The 23669-nt window shown below is 42.6% G+C and overlaps 1 protein-coding gene across 1 annotated transcript in view; it reads right to left on the bottom strand.

Moving 5' to 3' along the window:
• The window catches only part of LOC147018500 (ADP-ribosylation factor-like protein 8A), a 71257-nt gene that overhangs the window by 2073 nt on the left and 45515 nt on the right, over positions 1-23669 (bottom strand). The window contains exons 5-6 of the mRNA XM_085898190.1: positions 17754-17821; positions 11573-11643 (exon numbers count right to left, since the gene is read on the bottom strand). Coding sequence (XP_085754316.1) covers positions 11573-11643; positions 17754-17821 — 139 coding nt within the window. The remainder of the gene's footprint in view (positions 1-11572; positions 11644-17753; positions 17822-23669) is intronic.

Here is a 23669-nt window from a genome sequence, read left to right as displayed (position 1 = left end):
AAAGAAGGCTGTGAAGACAGACCCTTCTAACGACAGACCAGTGCACCTTCTCCCCATTATCAGCAAGGTAATGGAATTTAATCTCAGCAGACCTCAAGGGCTGACTTCTTTTCCACCCTTTAAATATCAGATCATTTAACATTACGAGAAACACCTGCTCCCTTCAGGAGCATTGGCAAGCACCCTTCCCCCCCACCCAAATTGCAGAGGTGAGGGGGGGTTACCCTGCGTACTACCAAAACATATGCAAAATTTGGCAGAAATCAAGTGAAAATCATGTTTCCTCCTCCCTCTCAGGGGGGGTTGGGGGTTGATTTTTTTTCTCTTTTTTCAGCCCATGACCTGACCCAGGGTAAAACCAACATAGATGCAAAATTTGATGGAGATCGGGCCAGCCCTGTTGTTTTCTATGATTTTCAGACACGCGCACGCACGCACGCACGCACGCACACACACACACCTTGTTCAATATATTGCAGTCGGATAGGATGAACCTCAAACAAGCCAAGGTGAAAGCAGTCTCACACAGCATCTCTCAAGCATTATATACCATCTTGGACCCAATTCAGCTTTTAAAACTGTGACTGCCAATGGCATCCACAGTACTCTCCTTGACTGGCTGGTGGGTTTTTTCTTCTTGCTTATACGCAATGTGTAGTTCTGGAGGGTGTTCTATCTCCTGCCCTTTTTTAAAGGCTGATATCCCTCGAAGCAGTGTCTTGGGACCTATCCTCTTCCTGGTTTGCATTCATGGCCTCTTTGGAAAATCTTGCACTGCATATCACTTTGCAGATAATTGCACTTTTGTTTTCCAGAAAATCTCTTACACCAATGACGAGCAGGCTACAGCTGCATCCTACTCTGCATTTGAGAAAATATGACGCTAGGCCTGAAAAATGTCGTTCAATACTTCCAAGGACCACACACTTAATCTGTCTCGACACAAAAACGTATGCTTAACCATCCAGTTTAATCCTGAAATTCATCTCTGGTAAAGGTACAGGCTTTGGAGCTCCTTGAACAAATGGCCTTTCCTGGGCCAATCACATTTCGAAGTTGACCTCCGGAGCAGGATGATGTCTAGGAATCTTCTGCAGAGCTGTCAATTCTCTGCCATTCTTAACTCCTAACCGTATACAAAGCCTTCATCCATAGTACTATGGAATATGGATATCCTTTGTGCGCTGATTCTGCTAGATATCACCTTGCACCCCTGGAAATGGTGGAATCCAAGGCATTAAGGTGAATTGAATTGCTCAGCATGAGACTGAGATGCAAGCACTGCACATCTTTCCTTCTGTTTACTGGTCAATTGCCATTGTCCTCTCTCCAACTCTCGACCACACTGCACTTGGTCAGCTCGCAACACAGACCTTGTTAACCTCCTCAAATCCAAGATAATTTTGCACATCCACTCTTTTGTCCTCTCCTCTCGAATGTAGATGTACCTCGCTGAGTTTATCCAATCATATTATTCGCTCCACTCCTTAAAAATGGCAAGCCATATCTATCTCATGTTATCCCCTGTTCCGATTCCTAATATTTTCTGTTTTCACTGACTCTCCTCTCCTGTCCATCCATAATCTTCCACATTTACCACATTTGTTAGCTTTTCCTGTATATTACCATGTACCTCGTCTACTTTTTCCCACTCGACTACCTTCTGTTTGCATGTCCCTACTTATTAATGCTACCTATGTGTTCATTCCTTTCCAATTTCTGCACTCCCCCTCCCTCCCCATTGTAAACCAACTCCCTCTGCTCCTCTTTACCATTCAACCTTTCCATGAGTCTCCATCCCTATAATTAATCAAATCAGTAATTAAGTAAATCAAAGATGAAAGGGGACTCTTATTGTTGCTCCCTTGTTCATGATGAAGGGGGGCCCTTTATGATGTTCATCTCAGAGAGTTAAACTAATTCAGCAGGCATTGAAAAGTTTTGGAAAAGGTGTTTGAAAGATGATTAAGAGAAGTTGTACATATAGAAAAGAACCAGTTTAGTTTTATGCCAGGAAGATCAACAAGAACAACAACAAGCGTTTTTTTTATTGAAGCAATGCCAAGAGAAGTATTTGGCAAAAGAAAAGGAAAGTGCATCATGTTTTCGTTGAACTAGAGTCCTAGAGAAACCATGTGATCAAGTACCAAGAGCAGTTATTGTTGAATGGGCTCTCAGAAGGCAGCTCATGCCTGAACCATAGGTAAAAGTAGTAATGGGAATGTATAAAAAAAATATTTTTTAATAATAATCAAGAGCTATGGTAAAGGCCAACTTTGGATCCACTGAAATGTTTGAAGTCAAGGTAGAATTACACCAATAATCAGTTTTTAGTCCTCTAGTTTGTAATTGAGATGGAAGAATTGACGAACAATGAAAGTTTGCGATTCTCATATGCGATTGTACACTGATGACTTGGTCGTGAATATGCTAAAAGTGAAAAAGAACAAAAGAGATGTTTCAAAAATGGAAAAGTGCAATGGAGAAGAAAGGTTTACACATACATATTAATAAAACGAAGGCTATGATGAGTGGTGAAGAAGGAGAAAGGCCTTGTTCAATATGCGGAAGAAAAGGGGTTGGAAGAAATAAATTTGGATGTAGGCGGCGTTAAAGATGGTGTCACTAGAGATACAGTGGTAACACAGGAAATTTGGTCACAAAACCTGAGATTTTCATATGTAAATGATGTGAAGATAAATCATTTCAAGAAAAAGATGAAAAACAAAAACTAATACTCCTGAGGTCAGAATTTAATTTAGAAAAGGTCAAAAGTTTGTTATCTTGGAGACATGGTAGAGGTATCAGGAGGACCAGAATTAGCCGTTAGATCAATAATAAAATCAGCTTGGAATAAGTGGAGACAACTATGTGGAATTGTAAAACATACAATCACTCCGTTAAATGTGTAAATATTAGAGTTGATAAAGCCGGTATCAGACCGGTACTGATGTATGGAAATGAAACGTGGGCAATGTGGATTGAAGATATAAAAAGAACGGAAAGAACAGATGATAATAGGATGATGGATGAATGGATTGTCTGAGAAAGAATTCCACGCTTGGATATCAGGAAGAGATTTTTATTTTATTTTAAAAAACTCAATGCTGGTGAAAAAGACTTGGTTGGTATGGTCATGTGCAATGAATGGAGCAATCAGAAGATGAAGCTGTTAAAAAAAAAAACTATAAAGCTTGTGGTATAAAGTAAGGGGGAAAGCCGAGAGGACGCTCTAAAAAGATGTGGATTGAAAATGTCAAGAAAGATGTGGAATGTTTGGGTTTGCACAAAACTAACACAATGAATGGATTCGTATGGAGGCATGCCATGATTCAACCAACACACTGAAAAAAGGGAAATGTGTCATAAAACGCTTCATCGTCATCGTCATAGTTTAAAACAAAAGTAGGTGATGCTTCAGGACCACATGGGGGATTATTTAAACTTCCCCAACCCATCATCTCTTGAGTAATAGTGGTCACATTTGCTGTGTGAGGGCTTGTATTATTGTGCAGTAATGCTACACCATGAGACGGGCATACCTGGCTGCCGTCTGCATTTTGCTCGATTCCCTTCATTGCAGAACAAGTCGCACTATACTATGCATTGATGGTTTGCTTACATTCAAGAAAAACTGGTAGGTTCCCAAAATATTTTTGCCATGCACTTTCTGGATGATGGCAGAACCTTGAATTTTTTTTTTCACGAGGGACAAAAACATCTGCACTCTATGCAAGCTCACCTTTACTCTAGAATGAAATGATGGAAAAGGTCTCATTACATTATCACAATCGTTTTCAAATACACCCTGTGGTAGCATTCCAAGAGTTCAACTGCAATGTCTACATGAGTTGCCTTTTGATCAAGTGCAAGTTCCTTTGGTACTCACCTTGCACTAATCTCATCGAATTTCAATTGAGAGTGAATGATCAATTCCCCTCTTCCAACAATGACATCCAATCATACTGCAATTTCCAGTATAGTAATCCACCGATTGCCCAAAATTAGCTGTTCAACATGTTTATTGATTGTTTGAGTGACAGCAGTTGGTTGCATGCGAGATTTCTGAAGATCACACCAACATACAGCCAATGTTTGAACTCGTGGGACAATTTAAACTCAACAATGTGAAAGAGATATGCACCAACTTGTGTAGACAGTCTCGTATATATTTCAGCTAATTTGAGGTGATGTTCTCCTTCACAAGGAACTTATTGGTAGACCTGTGTTCCAAAGTACAAGTGACTATGTTGGCTGGCATCCGTTTTACACAAAATGCTTTGAGTATGAACATGGAGGTCACTTCCTGTAAACTTGCACAGGGTAGAAAATATCATTGCATAAAATATCAGCTTTGAACCGTTATTTTTACATGTTCTACAATTTAAAAAAAAAATCCATGTCACCCATGATTAATTGTCATATATTCGTGGCAATGGAAGAACTTTTCAAAACTCCACTGTCATGAGTTAAAAAGGATGAACATAGCCAAAAGCAGAACCAAGCAGATGAAGCTTGGAAAACTGCACTGGCTCAACAGCAAAATAAAGCAGAAAACCTGACAGCTGGGATAAGCACCAGAAACTCAAGGTTGGCTTCGCTCGTGTGACAGTGGAAATGTGATGTCAAGGTGGATGTTGACACATTTCAATTCACATATCCAACTTTTTTGTTTCACAAAGCCCAGAGTTTGTGAGACTAATTCAGTGTTGGATAAATCTGGGTTGGTATTAGCAAAGTCTCTGGGCTGAAAAAGAAATCGGTTTTACCAGCAGGAGGCCCACAATTTCAGCCAAGAACACCCCAGTCCCCTTGTCAAAAAAAAACCATTAGAATTAGCTCTCGTCATGACACTCAATTACATCACAGACACCAAATGCCAAGATTATCTTGATTCAAGACAGGTGCCAACATGGGACAAGGAAAAAGTATGTAAAGACATCACCAACATCCAAATAAAAAATATTTTAAAATCTGAAATATGATTGATACTCTTTTCTTTTTTAATTTCCTGATTCGTTTGAGATGTCGTCTATTTTGTTCTCTTTTTGCATCAATTCTTCTTCGTATTGTGTTGCAACTCCTGCGTTTTTTCTTTTCACACTCACACCACAGTATTTATTTTCGATCCTGCGTCTCAGGCTCGGATAGTTTTGGTCATACCCGTTTGTTTGTTTTTACAACCGTTTCCCAGACCCACCTGTCATGTCGACATCCCATCTGTCCCATTATTCGCCACCCTCACTTCAATTCCCTCCTTATACTTCTGTTTAATAAAAAAATTAAAAGACGCCAAAAAAAAACATTTTACCTGACGTTTTGTTCGTCAATCTCACTTTCTGGTGGCTGAATGTTTGACAGGTCCTGCCTCCTTACGCAAGTCTTACAAAATTTTGCCGTCGTTAAACCAGTCCTTTTCTACCCTGCAACAAAGCCATTCTTTTTTTTTTCCCCCTTTGTGCCTTCTCAAAACGACCTCAAATTATAATCATTCAATGTCATTCATCATGATTCATTCTCAACTCATTCAGTCTTGAAATTAAACTCCTCTTCTTCCTCCTCCCCTCTCACTCCATCAATTTAAGACTTTTTAAATCGCAATTTTAAAATATTCAATCTTCCCACATACTTACTTCCCAATACATTTCTCCCATTCTGCATTCCATTCTCCCCTTCCTGTTTTCTCCATCCCTGCATCACTCACAAACTCGTGCTCATCCACCAACATGTTCAGAGAGTGCCATCTTTCTTCATGCCCTGAATCATCAGCACCATCCAAATCCTGCTGTCTGTCTTTATCTCTCTTACCTGAGAATCCTTAAATCCAACACTTTTTGTAAGATGTGTGGGACGACGGAAACAAACTCCCTCACGTTGCCCCCACATCATCTTCACACCCAGGTTCCGCTCCAGGCTTCCCCACCCCCACCTCTGCTCAGCATCCCCAATTTTGGTGTCCATCCACACCATGCCCCTGCCTGCTTCCCCAGCATCCAACCCCCTCCCTGATTCCCTGGCCCTCCGCCTGCTTCCACAGTGTCCCAGCCCTCTCCCTGATTCTGCTGCATCCCGGCCCCTTCAATGATTCCCCCGGAGCCCCGGCCCCTCCACAATTCTGCGGCCCCCCTCCACGATTCTGCGTTCCCCCCTCCACGATTCTGTGTCCCCCTCCACGATTCTGCGTCCCCCCTCCACGATTCTGTGTCCCCCATCCACGATTCCGCCCCCCCCCCTCCACGCCTCCGTGGCCACCCACCCCCCTTCCTTCCCTTTTACCACTCCCTTCCAGAAGCCCCTCCTCCCCCATCCGAACTTGATGGACCTCCAACATCCAAGATATTTGCTCGAATTTGACAGATCTCTCAAACAAAGCTACCATTGGTAAACATGTCAACCTTTCTCTGGCTATTGTCAGCGAGCTGCCTCCACACCACAGTATGGCTTGTTTACTCAAGCTGACTAGCAAGGACTGCAAGCTGTCTTCTCATGTCAAGACTACTCCTTCATGTCCACCTATTTTGATATTAATTTTGCCTGGTAATCTTTCCACAAAAGCTTGCTTTCATTTATGTACATATTTATACCATCTCATCCTTTCTGCAGTTCTCACACACAAAATTCTGTGATGAGGCAGTTGTCATCAAACAACTTGCTTCTCTTCTTGGAAGGCAAATCCGAATGAAGGCAACCTCAGATCATTCCACAAGGCCCAGAACAAGTGTGTGTCCAATCCTTGGACAGCCAGAAAACAACATCTGGCCGACCTCAACCTGTCTCCTTCTTGAACGACCTGGTGCCACTTTCTTTAACGACCTGGTTTCTCCAATGTATACTCCCCCTCCATCCCTTCCCTCACTTCAAATGGCACTATGGCTGAATGTTCATGAGAAAGCTGATTGCCTCAATTCTGTGTTTGCTTCCAAACATCATGTACCAAACCCTTCACTCCTGAAACATAACCTACCCTCTCATACCTAACTGCATCTGGATACTGTCTTTTTCACCTGAGAAGGTGAAGAGATTTCTGTCAAACCCCAATTCCCATTCTGTGAAAGGACCAGAAGGCATCAGAGCATTTGTCCGACAAAAAAAACATACTCTGTTGCTCATCTTCTTTCTACTCTGTTCACCCTTTCATTCTCTCAGGGTCAGTTTCCATCTACCTGCAAGTTTGCCAACATCACTGCAAGACACAACCATGGTGCAAAAACGGATCATTTTAACTTCTGCAAAACTACAGGCCAATGAGCTTGCTTCTAATTATAAGCTAGGTTTTGGAACCTATCATTGCAGTTGACATCAAATCCTTCCTTTTCTCCAATGGCAAGATCTCAGATCATCAGTTCAGTTTCAGACCCGGTTATTCTACCCTGGATATTCTGCTTCAACTTTCCCAACAATTGATGGAAGCCTTCAATTTCAGACAAGAGATCATGGGAATCTCTCTGGACATATCTTGAGCTTTTGATATCGTCTAGCACCCCACCTTAATCTCCAAACTCTCGGCTTATGGCATGCAAGGCCACCTCCTCTCACGGCTTATTGACTTCCTCCACTCCCATAGTTGGCGTGTAGTTCTTAACAGGGATTCTCTCGTCTCTCCCTGTGAAGGCTGGAGTGCCCCCAAGGCAGTGTCGTGGGCCCAGTCTTGTTGCTCATCTTCATCAATAATCTTTCCGATTCCTCAGAAAAACCCGCCCATCTCTTTGCTGATGATTCCACCCTCTGCCACATCATCAGGTCAGGTCAGGCCAGATTAGATCTGTAACTTGCTACAGGTACCATGTAAACCTGTACTAACCTGTTTCATGGTCGGGTTGTCAGTGACTAAACCGTCTCCCCCACCAGATTTTCTGGTGAGGAGGGTGTATGGATATGGATACCCAGCAGGATTAAAAACGAAACCTGTCAAAGGGCAGAGGAGCTCCTTGTGAGCTAACGGCCATCCATATCTCGTGCCCAACTGTGTCTGCGGATGTCCTCCTGCAGTTGGGTTTTTTTTTAATTTTTTTTTTTAGGAGGTTGGTGGCAGGATTTGCATACGGATTTCTGTGGTGAGGCAGTTGTCATCCCTGATTCCCTGGCATAAAACACTTCATTCCGCAAAACCCATGAACGGAAAGAAAACTAAAAATCCACTATGTGGGAGTACCTCCTGTGCTGCCATCCTTCGCAAGGCAGCTTCCCCAGACGAAGGGATTAGGGGAAAGCCTTCGGTACCCCCATTCTTTGATGGGAGGAAAAACACAGGGTAAATTCCGGGGGCAGATTGTGGTGGTGTATGGCAAAGTGGTGCTGAGGTGTGGTCCACCAGACAGTGGTCTCCTTGGGTTAACCTGAGGCGGTACCTTCGGGAGGCTGCCTGGAATGTCCTGTCCCTAAAAGAGGATGATCACCTGTCTTTGTCATCATCTGAGCTCCAGCGTTTGAACAATGGTGTTGCAGCACGCTCTGAGGTTCGGAGACCAGATAGTGGCGAGATAATGGCGGGTGGTTACACCTACTATTGGTCTGGTCGCTCTGGTGGTTACCATGCCCAAGGAGCTGATGTGGCTGTGTCCAATAAGCTGACTCCCATGATAATTGATGTAACCGGTCAACAAGAGTATTATGAGACAAAGGATTCAGCACTTCTTGGATGTCATTTCCCTGGTCTCTTTTATGCTCCGACTCAGGCAAGTGATCTCACCGTGAAGGACGCATTCAATGCTGAGCTCAAGTCTGTGGTCGATCAGTGCCCCAAGCGAGATACTCTTCTAATCTTGGGGGATTTCAATGCATCAACTTGCACTGATTGGGATGGTTATGAGACATGTGTTGGTCCCCATGGGTCTGGAACTGTGAACCAGAATAGCATTATTCGCCTTGACTTTGCAAGATGTCGTGGACTTCGGGTGGCTGGTTCATGGTTTTAGCACACACAGGCTCATCGCTGGACTTGGTATTCCAATGCTGGTGATATGGCAAAGGAGATTGATCATGTCGTAATCCATGGTCCCTGGAGGATGATCGAGAACTGCAGGGTATACCGGCATACTCAGTTCCTCAATAATGACCACAGGCAATTGTTGTAGCAACTCTGAAGTTACAGCTTAAATCCGAGAGAAGGGTTCTATCCCAGCCTAGGCTGGCTGTTGGTAAGCTCAAGGGAGGGTAGCTGAGGAGTTTGCGAACAGGCTGAGTGGGGATTTGGGGGGTCTGGGTGCTTTGGGGAATCCTGAAGAGTTGTGGAGTGCCTTCAAGACGACCATCCCTGATGTTGTCGGTGGATGTCTTAGAACTCACCGAAAGGCAAAGAAGAATTTTGTCTCTCAAGGGACACTGGATACCATTGACAAGTCTCAGAGCCAGGCTTAATGGCAAAGCTGAGCTATTCAGGGAGTTGAGGTAAAACTGTACGTGCGCTGAGGGTGGACAAGGAGGCCTATTTACGAAGAATCCGACGGGGTAGAGCATTACCTGTGGTCAAGTGATTCTCGTCCTGCTTACAGGGAAATTTGTGCATTGCATTCCTCCAAGTCCATCCCATGGTGTACTGCAGTTGGAGCAGAGGGTGGTAGGCTCTTCACAGAGGAGTCCGAAGTGAAGGTCCGCTGGACTGGTTACTTTGAGCGGCTGGACCAGGCTGACCCACCACCAGCTCACTATTCCTATTGCTGACTCTCGCCTCAACGGTGATCCACCTTCGTTTGTGGAAATACAGGCTGTGGTGAACCGGTTGAAATGGGGTAAAACTCCTGGGATCTGTGGCATCCATGCTGAACTTCTCAAGGCTGGTGGAAATGCTGTACTCATGTCGTTGCATGCAGTTCTGTGCTCTGTTTGGAACACAGGCATCATCCCACCTGACTGGAAGAGGGGCCTTGTCGTCCCTCTCTGGAAAGGGAAGGGTGATCGCCAGGACTGCAACAACTACCGAGGGGTGATGCTGCTCTGTGCCGGGCAAGGTCTTTGCTCGGATAATTCTTCATCAGGTTCGCCACCATCTGCTTGAGCACCAGCACCCAGAACAGTCAGGCTTTACATCAAAGAGGTCAATGATTGATAGCATCCTTGCTCTTCGGGTCCTCACCAAACACAGACGAGAGTTTTGGCAGGGGCTACTTGCAGTCTATGTTGATCTCTGCAAAGCGTTTGATTCAGTGAATCGGGATGCCCTCTGGAGGATTCTTGGTCTTCGTGGGGTGCCACCAAAACTGATCAATCTGATGTCTGAACTATACTCTGGTACTGAGAGTGCTGTGAGATGTGGTGGTTCCATCCTTGACTTATTTCCAGTTGTTACTGGAGTTCGTCAGGGGTGTGTAGTGGCCCCCACACTTTTGTGCAGAGAGTGGACGCAGTGACGCACTGCTCCAGCACATGCTCCCATACCTAACCAACCTACCTATATCATCCCTCATCCTCCAGTCAGACAGGCAGCAACCTCTTCCATTTCTACAAGCCTTAATAGAATCAGTAGCTGGTCCAATACTCGGAATAAGAATTTCAATCCTGATCTCACACACACACACACACACACACACACACACACACACACACACACACACACACACACACACACACACACACACACACACACACACACACACACACACACACACACACACACACACACACACACACACACACACAGACACACACACACACACACCGAAAGACCATCTGGCATACCCTTCCATCTATTTCCATTCCAAAACAAACCACTTTAAGAGGGCAATTCACTCAAACTTTTGGGCCTCACCATCAGCAATGATCTTTCTTAGGCAGACCATATTTTCAAGATGACCTGCAAAGCCAGCCACTAACTAGGCATCCTTTGTCATGCAATATCTTTCCTTGGCCAATCTGCACTTTTGACAACTGACAAGGCCTACATTCGCAAGCTTGATATCAATATTATAAAAGGAGCCATTTCTATCTGCCTGTATGTCATGTTGTAACTTGAAAACAGATTAACAGATTTCAATGAATCCAACGACAGTGGATTCAGGGAATTCCCAGGAAGGTTTGTGATGCAAAAAAAGATTTTTTTTTTTTAAAGGACTGTTTGTACATGGGTACACTGACATGTGGCTAAACTACAAACGCCAACTTGCAACACTGGTTATCCCCGCACAGAGGGCAGGATCTCCCAGGAATCCTTTTTTGTTCTTGCCCCATTGATTAGCCATTGCAGCAAAGATTGGTATTACCATCAGCATTAGCGAAGTACTTATAATAATAAAAAGAGCATCTAATTGTGGTTTAGATCGAGTAGCTGCTCTCACTATAATGGAATTCAATCTGAGAATTGTGGCATAGTGAAAAAAAAGTATTTTGTTGCACAATAGCAAAGAATATCATGGTTGTGTATTTTTTGCAAATAAAGTATTGGCTTATTGAGCGAGTGGGGTGGGGAGGAGGGGACAGGCCATGAAGGAAATAAAAGCAAAGAGGAAGACATGGAATAATATAAACCAGAGTAATGTGAAGCAGTCAGACATGCCAGAACAAGAGAAATGGGAGGGGAATAAGTGGAGAGAGGACAGACCAAACAAAATGAATTGAATAGATCAAAGCAGTTCCTCACCGATGTTGTATTTCTCCTTACACGAGATGGAGTAGCAGCAGATTTCCCTGTCTTGAATTGCAGAAAGGTTCCTGAGGCACAACAGCGAGTTAAGCACCAAACCCTGCTTCAGCAATTCAGAACGAAGGAAACAAAGACCTCGTCTCTGAACCAGCAGTATGCTGGGTTCAGCATGTGCACGAGGAACTTTGATACAGGAGGCAGCCATTGGGCCCATCATGCTTATGCTTGATCAACACCATATTCATTCAATCCACAAGCTTATCAACTTGATTTCACTTGGGAGAGCAGTGGGGGGAAGGAGAAATGAGGAGAACCCCTTCAAGGGCAACAAGGATATCACCAGGGTTTAATTCTTTCCTTTATTTTCTATAGTTATATATTAAATATATATCCTATATTTTATATATTTATACAATATAATATATATATATATATATCCTTTATTTTATATATAGATATATATATATATATATATATATATATATATATATATATAATTTTTTTTTTTAAGGGATGGAGGGGGTTGTAGAATGGAGAACTAACAAATGCCAACAACACATCCACGTTTTGATGAGACTTTCCAACATCACAATCACTACACACATGTACAATCACCCATCCATATCCATATCCAAGCTACCCATCCAATTTCAATTTAAATCAATCTACTGTTTCTGCTGCCATTACCTTTCCAGGGAGACCATTCCATGCATGAATCACTTTGAGTGAAATACCCCTACCTTACTACTGTCCTAACTCTCCTCTTCTTTGTGTACTATGCTCTGAAACTGTGGCCCCTGGTCCTACCACTGACCATTCTGCTGGAAAACTCTTCTGCACATATTTTGTCTCTACCCTTCATTATCTTAAACATCTCCATCAGATACCCTCAAAATCACCTTCTTTCTAATGTATAAGTCATGTCTCCTTCAGCCACTCTTCAAAGCTTAGTTTAGCTTGCCCTGGAATAAATCTAGTCTCTCTATGGTGAACCCCCTTTGTGGCAGCTACATGCTTAATTAGCTATGGTGACTAAAACTGTGTACAATATTATAAGTGAGGCCTCACTAAATTATTATACAAAGAAAGCACTACCTCTTTTGATTTATAATTTATTTTACTGCAAGAACAACCTCAAACCTACTAGCTTTACCTATAGCTGCCGAGCATTGTGTTGTCTACTTACTCCCATTCCAACCCATATTTATGCCCTGATCAAATGGTGTGTCCACATACACCCTGATCCATGTGTGTGCACATACACCCTGATCAAATTGCCCACAATTCACAAAAAGCTTTTTTTATTGTATACAAAGTCAAGGCTCGTGGAAGAGCTAGAACACTGACAGGATAAGGACGCAACAGAACAATAGGAACAGTAGAAAGAAAGAGGGGGGGTACTAACATCAGGGTTGAGAAAGAAGAAGAAAAGGAAGAAGATTAATAATAAGGGCAAAAAATTGTCATAAAGAATAACACATGAGGCACTCATGATGGAGAAATAAGGAAGGCAAAGCATTTAAATATGTTTTAAAAAGCTTTTAAAGGAAGAAGTGTTTTCTTCAGTGAAGATTCAGTTTGGAGATATTGAGAAAAAGGAAGATAAAGATTAAAGAATGATGTGCAGGAAATACAGGTACAAGGCAGAATGAGATTGTGTTTTGGAGTGAAAAAAGAAAGTTTTTGTTTTTTTGAAGCGAGGAGGGAGAAGAGGAGAATGTTGAAGAGGCAGAAAGGACAAAAACTTTGGGAAAAAGAAATGGAACAAGAAACACAACATTAAACTAGAGGGGGAGCACTCGGTAGAGTGCAAAACCTCCGCCGCCAATACTGCTGGGTCACTTAAGTGAACCTGATATCCTATTCATTGTAGGTCAAAACGGATTGGACTGTACTGAACCACGATTGAATAAACTAAACTACATCGACGCGCATGTAGAAATGCCAAAAAAAAAAAGAAAAAAAAATCGAAATTTTTTTGAAAAAAAAAGTTTAAAATTTTTTATTTTCTGCAACAAATTTTTTTTTTGGGGGGGGGTGGAAATCACTTAAAACATGTAGAAATGCAAAAAAAAATTCAAATATCTTTCAAATAAAATCGAAATTTTTTGGAAAAAAGTTGCAAATTTTTTTTCTCTAACAAATGTAGTTTTTTTGGGGTTGGAAATCACTTAAAACATGTAGAAATGCAAAAACAAAAATTCAAATATTTTTTCAAAATGGCCACCATAGCGGCTATATTGGACTTTGGACCAAGTCCAAAATCCAATGGCATGATCCTTGGACCACACCTAATCCCCCCACCAAGTTTCGTCGAAATCCGTCCAGGAGTTTTTCCGTAATACTGTTCACAAACAAACAAACAAACAAACAAAGACAGGGGTGAAAACAGTAACATCCGTCCATCTTCGATGGCGGAGGTTAAAAATGAGACAGATTCTGCTCGCCGGCTATCCGAGGAGTATGTCTGAGCTACACAAAAACAAATTTGACAATACGGCACAAGGTATGATTTAACATGGAAAATTGGACGAAAACACAAACAGCAACACAGGGAGGAAAATATAACAGAAAAATATGACGGATCTGGTTCGGAAAACCGCTTTCATTGAAGTGGAAGGAGCAGTTGTTGATTCGACCTACATGTGGAGCAATCCAGAACCGGCAATAAAGAGAGATGATTGACTTTACATCTGTGTTTCTCATGACATCAAGGGACGTATGAACATTTGATACCACCTCGAAGCAGGATGATTCAGGTGAGAAGGTAGACATCCTCACTTAACCATAAAAAGAAAAAGAAAAAAGATGTTCTTCAAATAAATTTAACACCCAAAATGAAAATTCTAAGATCTACAATATTGCTGAGTAATGGTTTCCTATTCCTGAAAAAGGTGTTCTCTATGGTGATGGACTAGTGGTGAGGACACTGGACTAAAATCCCCAAAAACATAGGGGCAATACCCCTCAGCGCTCACCTGGTAACGGCTGGATAAGATAACCAGGGAACCACTGTTAGGCATGGATGACCCACAAAATATGTAACGGAGAAGAAAGTAAATACCTATGGATTTTTTTTTAATGCTATGAACAAACTTTGGTACATCATGGGTGATGAAGGTTGTGCTGAAGTTTCATCAGAATTGTGTGTGTAGTTTCTGAGAAGAAAACAAATACCTCTTTGGGGGGAACCCCCCCCACTCGTAAACTCCCTCCATAGACCACTTCAGACCCCAATTCTTTTAATGCCATGACCAAGCTTTGATACATACATGGTGATGAACGTTGTGGTAAAGTTTCATCAATATCGTACGTGTAGTTTTAGAGATTAAATTGAAAGTATTTGTGGACGGACGGACGGACGACGACGTACCATCGCATTAACTCCCCTGAATTACTTTCCGGGTGAGCTAAAAATTAAGATTTGGACACGAAGTTTCTGGAAATAGAATTACCAAGTTGTTCAACTATCAGTCAATATAAACAAACAAATAAGTTGAATGGATTGTCAATGCCCTTCAGAGAAGGGATCGTCTGCCTCCCATGTTTGATGTGGTCTTCATTTTGTGATCGATTCAATGCCTTCAAGGCAATGCTAAGATGTGAAACCAAAATGCTGCATCAAAAGGCAGCACCAGTGAACATAAAATCCCTCTAACTTCAAAAAATAATTTAAGGTTTAAAAAAATAACATTCTTGGCTGAAGCTTAAAATGCTGATTTCTAAGGAATAGTATCAATAAATTTCTCAACTTCAAATGCCTTTAATTTAATGTATTACATGAGTAAATAGGGCAGATATTATTTATTTATTTTACAGAGGTCAAAGCTCATGGAAGAGCTGGGTTGACAGGATAGCTCAGAGCTAGCTGTGTGCACTCACATTTGAACTGTCTGGCCTGGATTGGAACCTTGACTCAGCTATAAACTGACCCTGGTGATTTGCATGCAGGGCCATACATCATTGTGTGTGCATTCCATTGGAGGGAAGTTAAGCTGTCAGACCCACTTGCCAGCACTGGTCGTTAGTGGATGTTAAAAATCCCACGGTGTATTTAGTGAAGACGTGAGTTATCTCCAGCACCCTGGACAAATTAAAATTTCTGCTGTAACCGACAGGGGGAACAATCAGTGGTACAACTGTGCTCCCAGCAATGAAGCAAATCAGCAGCCATATGTTGTGCATGAATAGATTCTGGGAGTTTCACAAGATTACTTAAAGAATGTGTGTGACCTGGAAGGCCTGGGCAGATGTGGATGGAATGAAGAGAAGAGGGAGCAAAACTAATGAGACTGGCAGTCGAAAACAGAGGAAGTAAAAAAAAATTCAACCTATCTCTGATGAGAGCACAGGATTCTATGTTTCTGCTTCTTTATGAGAGATGCAGATGGTGTCGAGAGCTTTAATGTGAGGTGCTCTTTCGCTAAAGTCATTTTATTCAGAACTACAAAAGCAAATGTGGCTTTGAATATCCAGCAATGTGCATATTTTCACCTCTTCACGATGAAGTATTATGGGAAGAAAACAACTGGATTCATAGATTCCAAGCAAAGCTGATACCAAGCAGTAGAATGAAGACCTTGAACTGATGTCCATGGTAAATATGAAAAGTGCCAAATCATCGTAGTCATTATTATTATTCTGGAGAAATTATCTTCAAGAGCCTTACAAGAAACATTGTCACTTATATTTTTTTTTTTAAATAAAATATTTATGGTCATGGGAAAGCGTCGGTGACAGAAGGCAATAAGGCTCCACATCTGACATTGGGGAAATGGAGCAACAAATGGATGCAACAAGCAAGGGGGATTAACAGACAGGGAAAGAGGAGTGAGAGAGGAGGGGAGGAAATGCATTCAGTTGCAATAAGAGAGTCAAGTTGGGGAGATAGAAGTTACAAGAAAGGATCGCAGCTTGGGATGGACGATGACATGACATGATGGTGGAGGGAAGGGTGGGATTGAACAGCCTGGTGAAAGCAGTTCTTCCAATGGGAGAAAGGAGGAACAATGGGGGGGGGGAGGTCGTTTATGGAAGTTTATCCAAGAGTTACCATATATTATGCAAAAATTCGGATCGTTAGGGTTATTAAAAATTGGATCACAATTTGTCCAACGAAAAATTCTGGAAGTTAAGAAAATGGATGAAAATGTTTATGGACAAGAATACTTTCATTTTTTTATGTCATTTAAAAATTTCCTGAACCCTTGTTGTATCATGATGGGTGAGATTCTGGCACTTGGAGTGAAAGGTATGATTATCTCATCTGCTCAGAGTCAAATTGTTTCATTGGCTATGTAAGAATAACAGCAAGTGTGTTGGTCCGAGATATGCAATGGGATATCAAGGGAAAAATGACAAATGCACAAAACATGAACAGCTTCTGCGAAATCAAGACGAGCCAGAGTGAAATGCAAAGGATTATCAAGTTACACAACTCTGTCTATGCCAGCCTTTGACGATGCATTTCTAGATATATGGGATGGAAAATAATTGATGGGTCTAGAGAGGTAAAACAAGCTGCACATGTTGCATCTTTGCTTTGAATTGTCAGCAAAGCTATTCTTTGATTCCACGGTGCATACTGTAGAAAATCGGAAGGAGATTTAAGAATGTCAGGCATTCATGTCATTCAGTTACTCAACCAAAACTAACAGCCTTTTAATGCACGAGATTTGCACAACGATATCATCCATGCATGAAAATGCTCGTTACATACGACACGATACGTAGTCGAATACAGTGGAATTCACTGTACACCTACAGCAAAAGTTTTACATCACCTTAGGAAAACCTGTAACCGGCATGATTAGATGATTTCTGTTTTTCAGAACTATGCATGATTCCAAATCTTAGCTCTCATACGAGCCTCGATAATGTGTACAACAAAAAGAATCTCTGCACAAAACAAATGGGTCCTTCCCTCCCACCCCACTTCTAAGTAGCATGCCAATTCTGATAATGAATTTGCACGTATGCAAAAAATAAAAATAAACGTGATCCAAACAATGTCCTTTTGGTTTAACTGCATGCATTGAAGTAAACAATTTGCTTCCCAATTGTTGAGTGATGGTGGTGGTGGGGGGGGGGTGTCTTTCATTCTTGGCATCATGATCACTTCATTCGTTTAATATTCGGTGAATTGGAAAGTCAATCCGCAGTTAATACAGTCACTTACAGCTTTGCAATGAGGTCCCTCTCATCCAGTGCTCCAGCCAAGTCCTTCTTATTTCCCAACACGAGGACCTGTTGACAATGCAGGAGTCGAGACATGTACCTTTGAGAAAAGCAAAACATGAGTGATTTTAAAATGTACAAGTTAAAGAGGAATCTTATTCTTCCTCTCTCCCTTTTATAAAGGGTGAGGTCGAATTGCACAAAGCTTTTGCCCTGCCTTGATCGCGATACTCCTTCACTTCCCTCTGTCCTCTGTAAACTCTCTCCACTCTCCAACCACTCCCATCTTATTGATATCCCTCGGCACACAATCTTCTCATCTCAACCGTGGTCTACATTCTTTTCCTCCTACCCCACTCCCTCAACCTATCCACTTCCTTTGTCATTCTCTCCCTCCATCTGCACCAAGTGTCCAGCCGATTTCAGCCGCCTTTTTACCAATCTCCCCGTAAAGCTCATCTGCACACCAATCTCCTCCCTCAGTACATCCATTATCCTATCCACCCTCTTCAGTCCTGCAATCCTCCTGACCATCGATCTCGCAGACCTGCAGCCTCTGTTGTTCTCTTTCCGTCAGTGTCTCCAGTCTCTAGACTGTAAAGATGGGCTGGCATTACACAATACACCAGAACTTTCCCTTTCAATTTCCTTGATTTTTTTTGTCTGCCATCAAAAAATATCAAGGGGTGAACAAATAATGAGAGTGATAAAACGAAGGGGGCATATTCCATTTATAATATTAAAAGATTGCAAAGAGACCAAGTATGTATCAAAAAAAATAGATAAAACGAAATCATTGACTTTTTAAAATATGGGCTTACTTATTAACTTGCCACCCCCCCATTACCCCTACAACCCCACGCTTTTAAAACAATAAAAACTAGAAAGAATCTCAAACTGCAAAGACCATCCACATCCGCTTTGCATTCAACTAAACTTAACGAAAACAACAGCTGAAAAAAAAATGTAAGTGTTATTAACGAGTGTTCTCCATATTCTCAAAATAAAGGTTATGTTGAAAACTTGATGACAAAAGCTCAAATGATAAAAACGTTATGCCGTGGACGCACGCACACACGTACGCACACTTCCCACTGCGTGTGGGACGAGGTGACATTTCATCTCAAAGCCTGTGATTGGTGTTCCGTTTCACTGTAGATCTTGCTGTCTCCACGTTTTGTACAAATGCTTTTTTATTTAAACCCATGAATGTATCGTATTTTCGGGTGTATAAACCATGGCCGTGTATTAACCACACCCATTTTTCACCCTCAAAAGAAATGAATATATTGATCATTTATTTAGCAATCTAGATCTAAATACGTTTGTTTGTACATTAACTTTGTATGGAGCAAAGTGACGGAGGTATCAACATGCTTACTCTCCCATGTCCGCTTAATTTCCTCAAACAGTCTTATTCTCATTTTCAAGAAGTTGAAGAGAGAGGAGAAGATACCGTGAAGTTTTTCTTTTTCTTTCGTTTTTTGAAATATTATAAAGAGGTTTTTTGTTTCTATAAAAAGGAAGAAAAGGGATTCATACTGGTACCATACATATTTCTTGTGGATTTGTGGCCCGAAAAATGGTCATTTGGGTTTAATGAAGCTTTTCAGCGAAACCCGAGGACATCTTCATCAATGCTTTCCTCGTCAAAGACAGCGCGTAACTCTTTGTCCAAATCAGGGTAAAGCAAGTCCCCGTCATTTGCAGCCTCCTCATCCCAAATGATGTCGTCCTCTGTGCCGTCCATGTTGTTTGAGATGCAGCATTTCAGAAATGCTCGCTTTTTGATGTCCGACGGTATCGCCTCCCATACCTTGACGATCCAGCGCAGATTATCGGAAGGTCGACCTTTCTCATCCACCCGCTCTTGGTGTAGGTCTTCTTCCTACTCATTATCCAGTCGGACCAGCAGCGACGTCGCCCAACCTTGAGCGGCTTGTTGATGGGCACATCAAAGGGCTGCAGGAGCGATGTCATCCCACCTGGGATGACGACGAGATCGGTGTTGGTCCAACGGAGCAGCCCTTTGGTGTTGTCGGTCTTGTGACAACTGAACACATCCAGGACAAGCATGCTCCATTGTCGGGAGAGACTGCCATCTGGCTTACTACTCCAGACCATGCACACCTAATCCTGAACCAGTCCCTCATCTATCCACCTCTTCTGCTGCACACGAACAATGATGCCAGCTGGAAACTTGTTTTTGGGCAGTGTCATACTCTTGAACGTGACATATGGAGGAAGTTTGCTACTGTTTGTGGTGCAGGCGAGCATGACGGTGAATCGGTCCTTCTCGTGACCAGTAGTGTTGATCGTCACATTGCGCTCCCCCTTCACTATGATGGTGGTCCCTCTCGGTATGTCGAAGGTAAGGGGGGTCTGGTCAGGATTCCTGATCCTGCTGAGGGGATATTCATGTTCTTGGTGAAGCTTGATGATGCAAGACTGGAAGCGCATCATCTTATCAGCCATATCATCGGGTAGATGTTAGGAGATATGTGTGCGGTGTCGAACTGACAGTTGATGGCGTGCCACGAACCTGTCGGCCCACGACGGGCTTGCCGTGAAGTCCCCAATGTCATTCTCCTTAGCTAAGTTCCTCACCTTCAGCCTGAAAGCAAGTGTTGAGATGGCAAAACCTTCTGCTCTGTTTTCCTGGACCTAAGTGACGAGACGCTCCTCGAGCTGAGGCCACATCACTGACTCTCCCCTCAGCACCTTCTTCTTCCTTGGCATCTTCTCTATCGTTGCCTCGTTTGTTCTCAGGCACCAGATGACGGACTCGTCAATGCGGAATCGCCTCCCAGCTTCCCGATTCCCAAACTCTTCTGCAGACTGGCAGACGGAGAGTCTGAACGCTGTGGTGAATGGGCACCTTGACATTTTGATAGATAAAATGAATGATACTTGACATAATCTGGTGATGCAAGCCGAAGCACTCGTGTGGTACAAAGCGGCCCTTCTGGAGGGTCACGTAACCACCCCCAGCCTGTTGTCGGATGCAGGTAAGTTTGCGCGCAAGCTTGTTTGAGGTGGGTGCTCCGTTATTAGACTCCAGCTATTGTGAATAATTCTTCTTTTGATGCGAGACCGGGTGTTCTTCTTCTTTTGTGTTTAATGGCGTTTTCAGAGCTGCGAGGCTCTATACACGCCACGCACCTAAACTCTGGGTGACTCCGGATGTCTCTGGACGTTTCCGGATGCGACTTTATTTAATTTCTACACACGGTTCATAAAACGTTGTACAAACTCTTCACCTGATCTGATTTTCAGAATTTAAATGGCGGAATTGAGCTTAACAGCAGTTCCGACTGCTACAAATGTGTTCATTTCGAATATAATTGAAATTCAGCATTGATCGTTTTTAAGACTGATATTGTTCTATACCTGTGTATTAACCGCACCCCCAACTTTTACCTTTTTTGCCAATAAAAAAAACTGCAGTTTATACACCCAAAAGTGCGGTACTCTTCCCTAGCCCCATATTCCACCCCCTCCGCCCTCCCCCCACCCCCAACTCCTTCAACAACTAAAAAAAGACGATTGAAAAAAAATAAAATAAAAAGCAGAATGGCCAAGTCATGACGACAACATATTATTCACCATCCTAATCCCTCAGTACAATATGCTGCAATAACGATCATTCCCACTGAAAAATTACTACAACTTGTCATAAAGGTTATTTCAATGTCATTTCACACGAATAAAATGTGTGTAGTGCGAACTTGTAATTCTAACATCAAGAAAAGTAAATACATATTAAGACTTCCCATGAAAAATTGAAATGCATCATATTAGCTCATCCGCCCACGCAGTGGGAGACAGGGTTTTGCATCACATGTGTCTGCGTCTGAGTCTGCATGTGTCTGTCTGTCTCTCAAGGGCATACCATTTTTTCCATTTGAGCTTTTGTCATAAATTTTTTTAATAAACCTCTACTATGAGAATATGGAGAACACCAATTAATAAAAATTACATCTATATTTTTTAAGCTGTTGTTTTTTCAAGTTAGGTTTGAATACAAAGTGAATGTGGATGGGCTTTGCATTTTGGGATGCTTAATGGACTGCAATGTGTTTCCCTTGCAGAAATGTTTATACAGCTCCCTTAAGTAAATGGATGGTCTGTCAGGATGGCCCACACTCGCCTCAAAGCTGTCTTGCCCGGGTTCGAATTACGGCCAAGCTATAAACTATCATCCTGGTGTTTCACAACCAGGGTGATTCATCAATGGTTTTGCCGTCCCTCGGATGGACATTAAACTAGGAGTGTCGTTTGCCTGCATTGGTTGTTGAATGTGACAGATTTCACCGTGTCCTTCCTGAAGAATAGGCGAGCTGTCATCGGCACCATGGCCACATTCCAAACTTCTGCTTTAATCTACAGGGGGAACTGCATCAGTGACACAGCTGCGCTTCCAGAAATGATTCAACCAGCAGCCACAGGCTGTATATGAAATACATGAATGAAAGAAATGGACTACTAAGCTTGTCATTATCATCAATTGCTTCCCTCATACTGAGCACAGCAATGTAAGCAAAGATGCAAAAAGGACAAGACAACTTAATTAATATCTTCAGAAGCTAAACTGCTACTTAATACAAAGCAACAACAACAATCATGTATCATTTCCTTTGGGAATCACAATGTTTAGCCATGGAAAGTCCCCGCACACATAAGCAATTGCTCATGTTTATTTCTTGATTTACGCAAATGCCTATTTCATAAGTAAAATAACATATATCGCACTCCAAAATTATTTACTCCCTCCCTCAAGTTCAAAACAATGCCACTTATGCAAAACGACTTCATGAAGCCAGCGAGTTAAAAACTGAAAACAAACAATTTCACGATGGAAGCAAAACAGAAACTAAGTGAAGTCAATGGCGTGCCATCGTAAAGCCCCACCCTTACCACCTAAAGCAAAGTTGAAAGATGGCAAAAAGTTCCACCAGCAATGATCCAATATCACATTTTAAGTATAAAAAAAATTCCCGGTTTGACCCCTGTGACTGTGACCCCTGTGACACCCCCTGAGGCATGAACTGGACGTCAAATCCAAAACATTTGAAAAAAAAATGTTTAAAATGTGCCCGTAATTGCATTTTTTGGTATTTGACAGAGAGATTCACTTTCCTTGACAGTTATATTCATGTCTCTGCTGGCTGTGAGCCAAAGGTCAATAGACGTCTGGGTCAGGCCTGGGAGGTCATGGATTCACTGGATCATGGGGTGTGGCCCTGTCGGTACCTGTGCAGGACAACGAAAGTCTGAGTCTTCAGGTCCTTGGTGCTTCCAGTCTTGCTCTTCAGATGTGAGAATTGGACACTGACCAGGAATCTAAGATAAAGACTTAACTCCTTCGGTGACAGGTCTCTTCAGAGAATCCTTTGCTCTTGCTGATCAGACTTTGTGTCCAACGAGCAATTGCTGAGAGAGACTCAGATGAGATTTGTTACCTGTATAGTCCGTGATGGTCAGCTGCGGCTGTATGGACATGTGGCTCGTTTTTCTGACGCTGATCCTGCTCACCAGATTCTCTCCGCAAGGGAGCCTCGTGAGTGGAGTAGGCCAATGGGCAGACCCCATGCCTGGTGGTTGCAAGCAGGTTGATCGGCATCTCAAGGAGATGGGAATGGGTCATGCCTCTGCCTGGGGGATGGCCAGACGGAGGCCCCTGGAGTACTGGCGGAAAGTGGACGCAGAGATGCGCTGCTCCAGCGCATGCTCCCATACCTGGCCTGACGTTCACACCCCGCAAAAGCGGTGGAGCCAAAAATTATACGGTTCTCGCATCTTTGTGCCATGTGGTGATCATAACGATTGGTGAATTTCTGCACAATAGTTTAAGGGATAGGATGACAGACAGACAGATGAACGGACGGATGGAGCTGATTACAATATTTGGAGCCCC

The sequence above is a fragment of the Eptatretus burgeri genome, chromosome 10 (assembly GCF_056783735.1).
Source record: "Eptatretus burgeri isolate ZD-2024b chromosome 10, Ebu_testis_v1, whole genome shotgun sequence".
In the NCBI taxonomy this organism is placed as follows: domain Eukaryota; kingdom Metazoa; phylum Chordata; class Myxini; order Myxiniformes; family Myxinidae; genus Eptatretus; species Eptatretus burgeri.
This window is presented reverse-complemented; position numbering and strand designations above follow the sequence as displayed.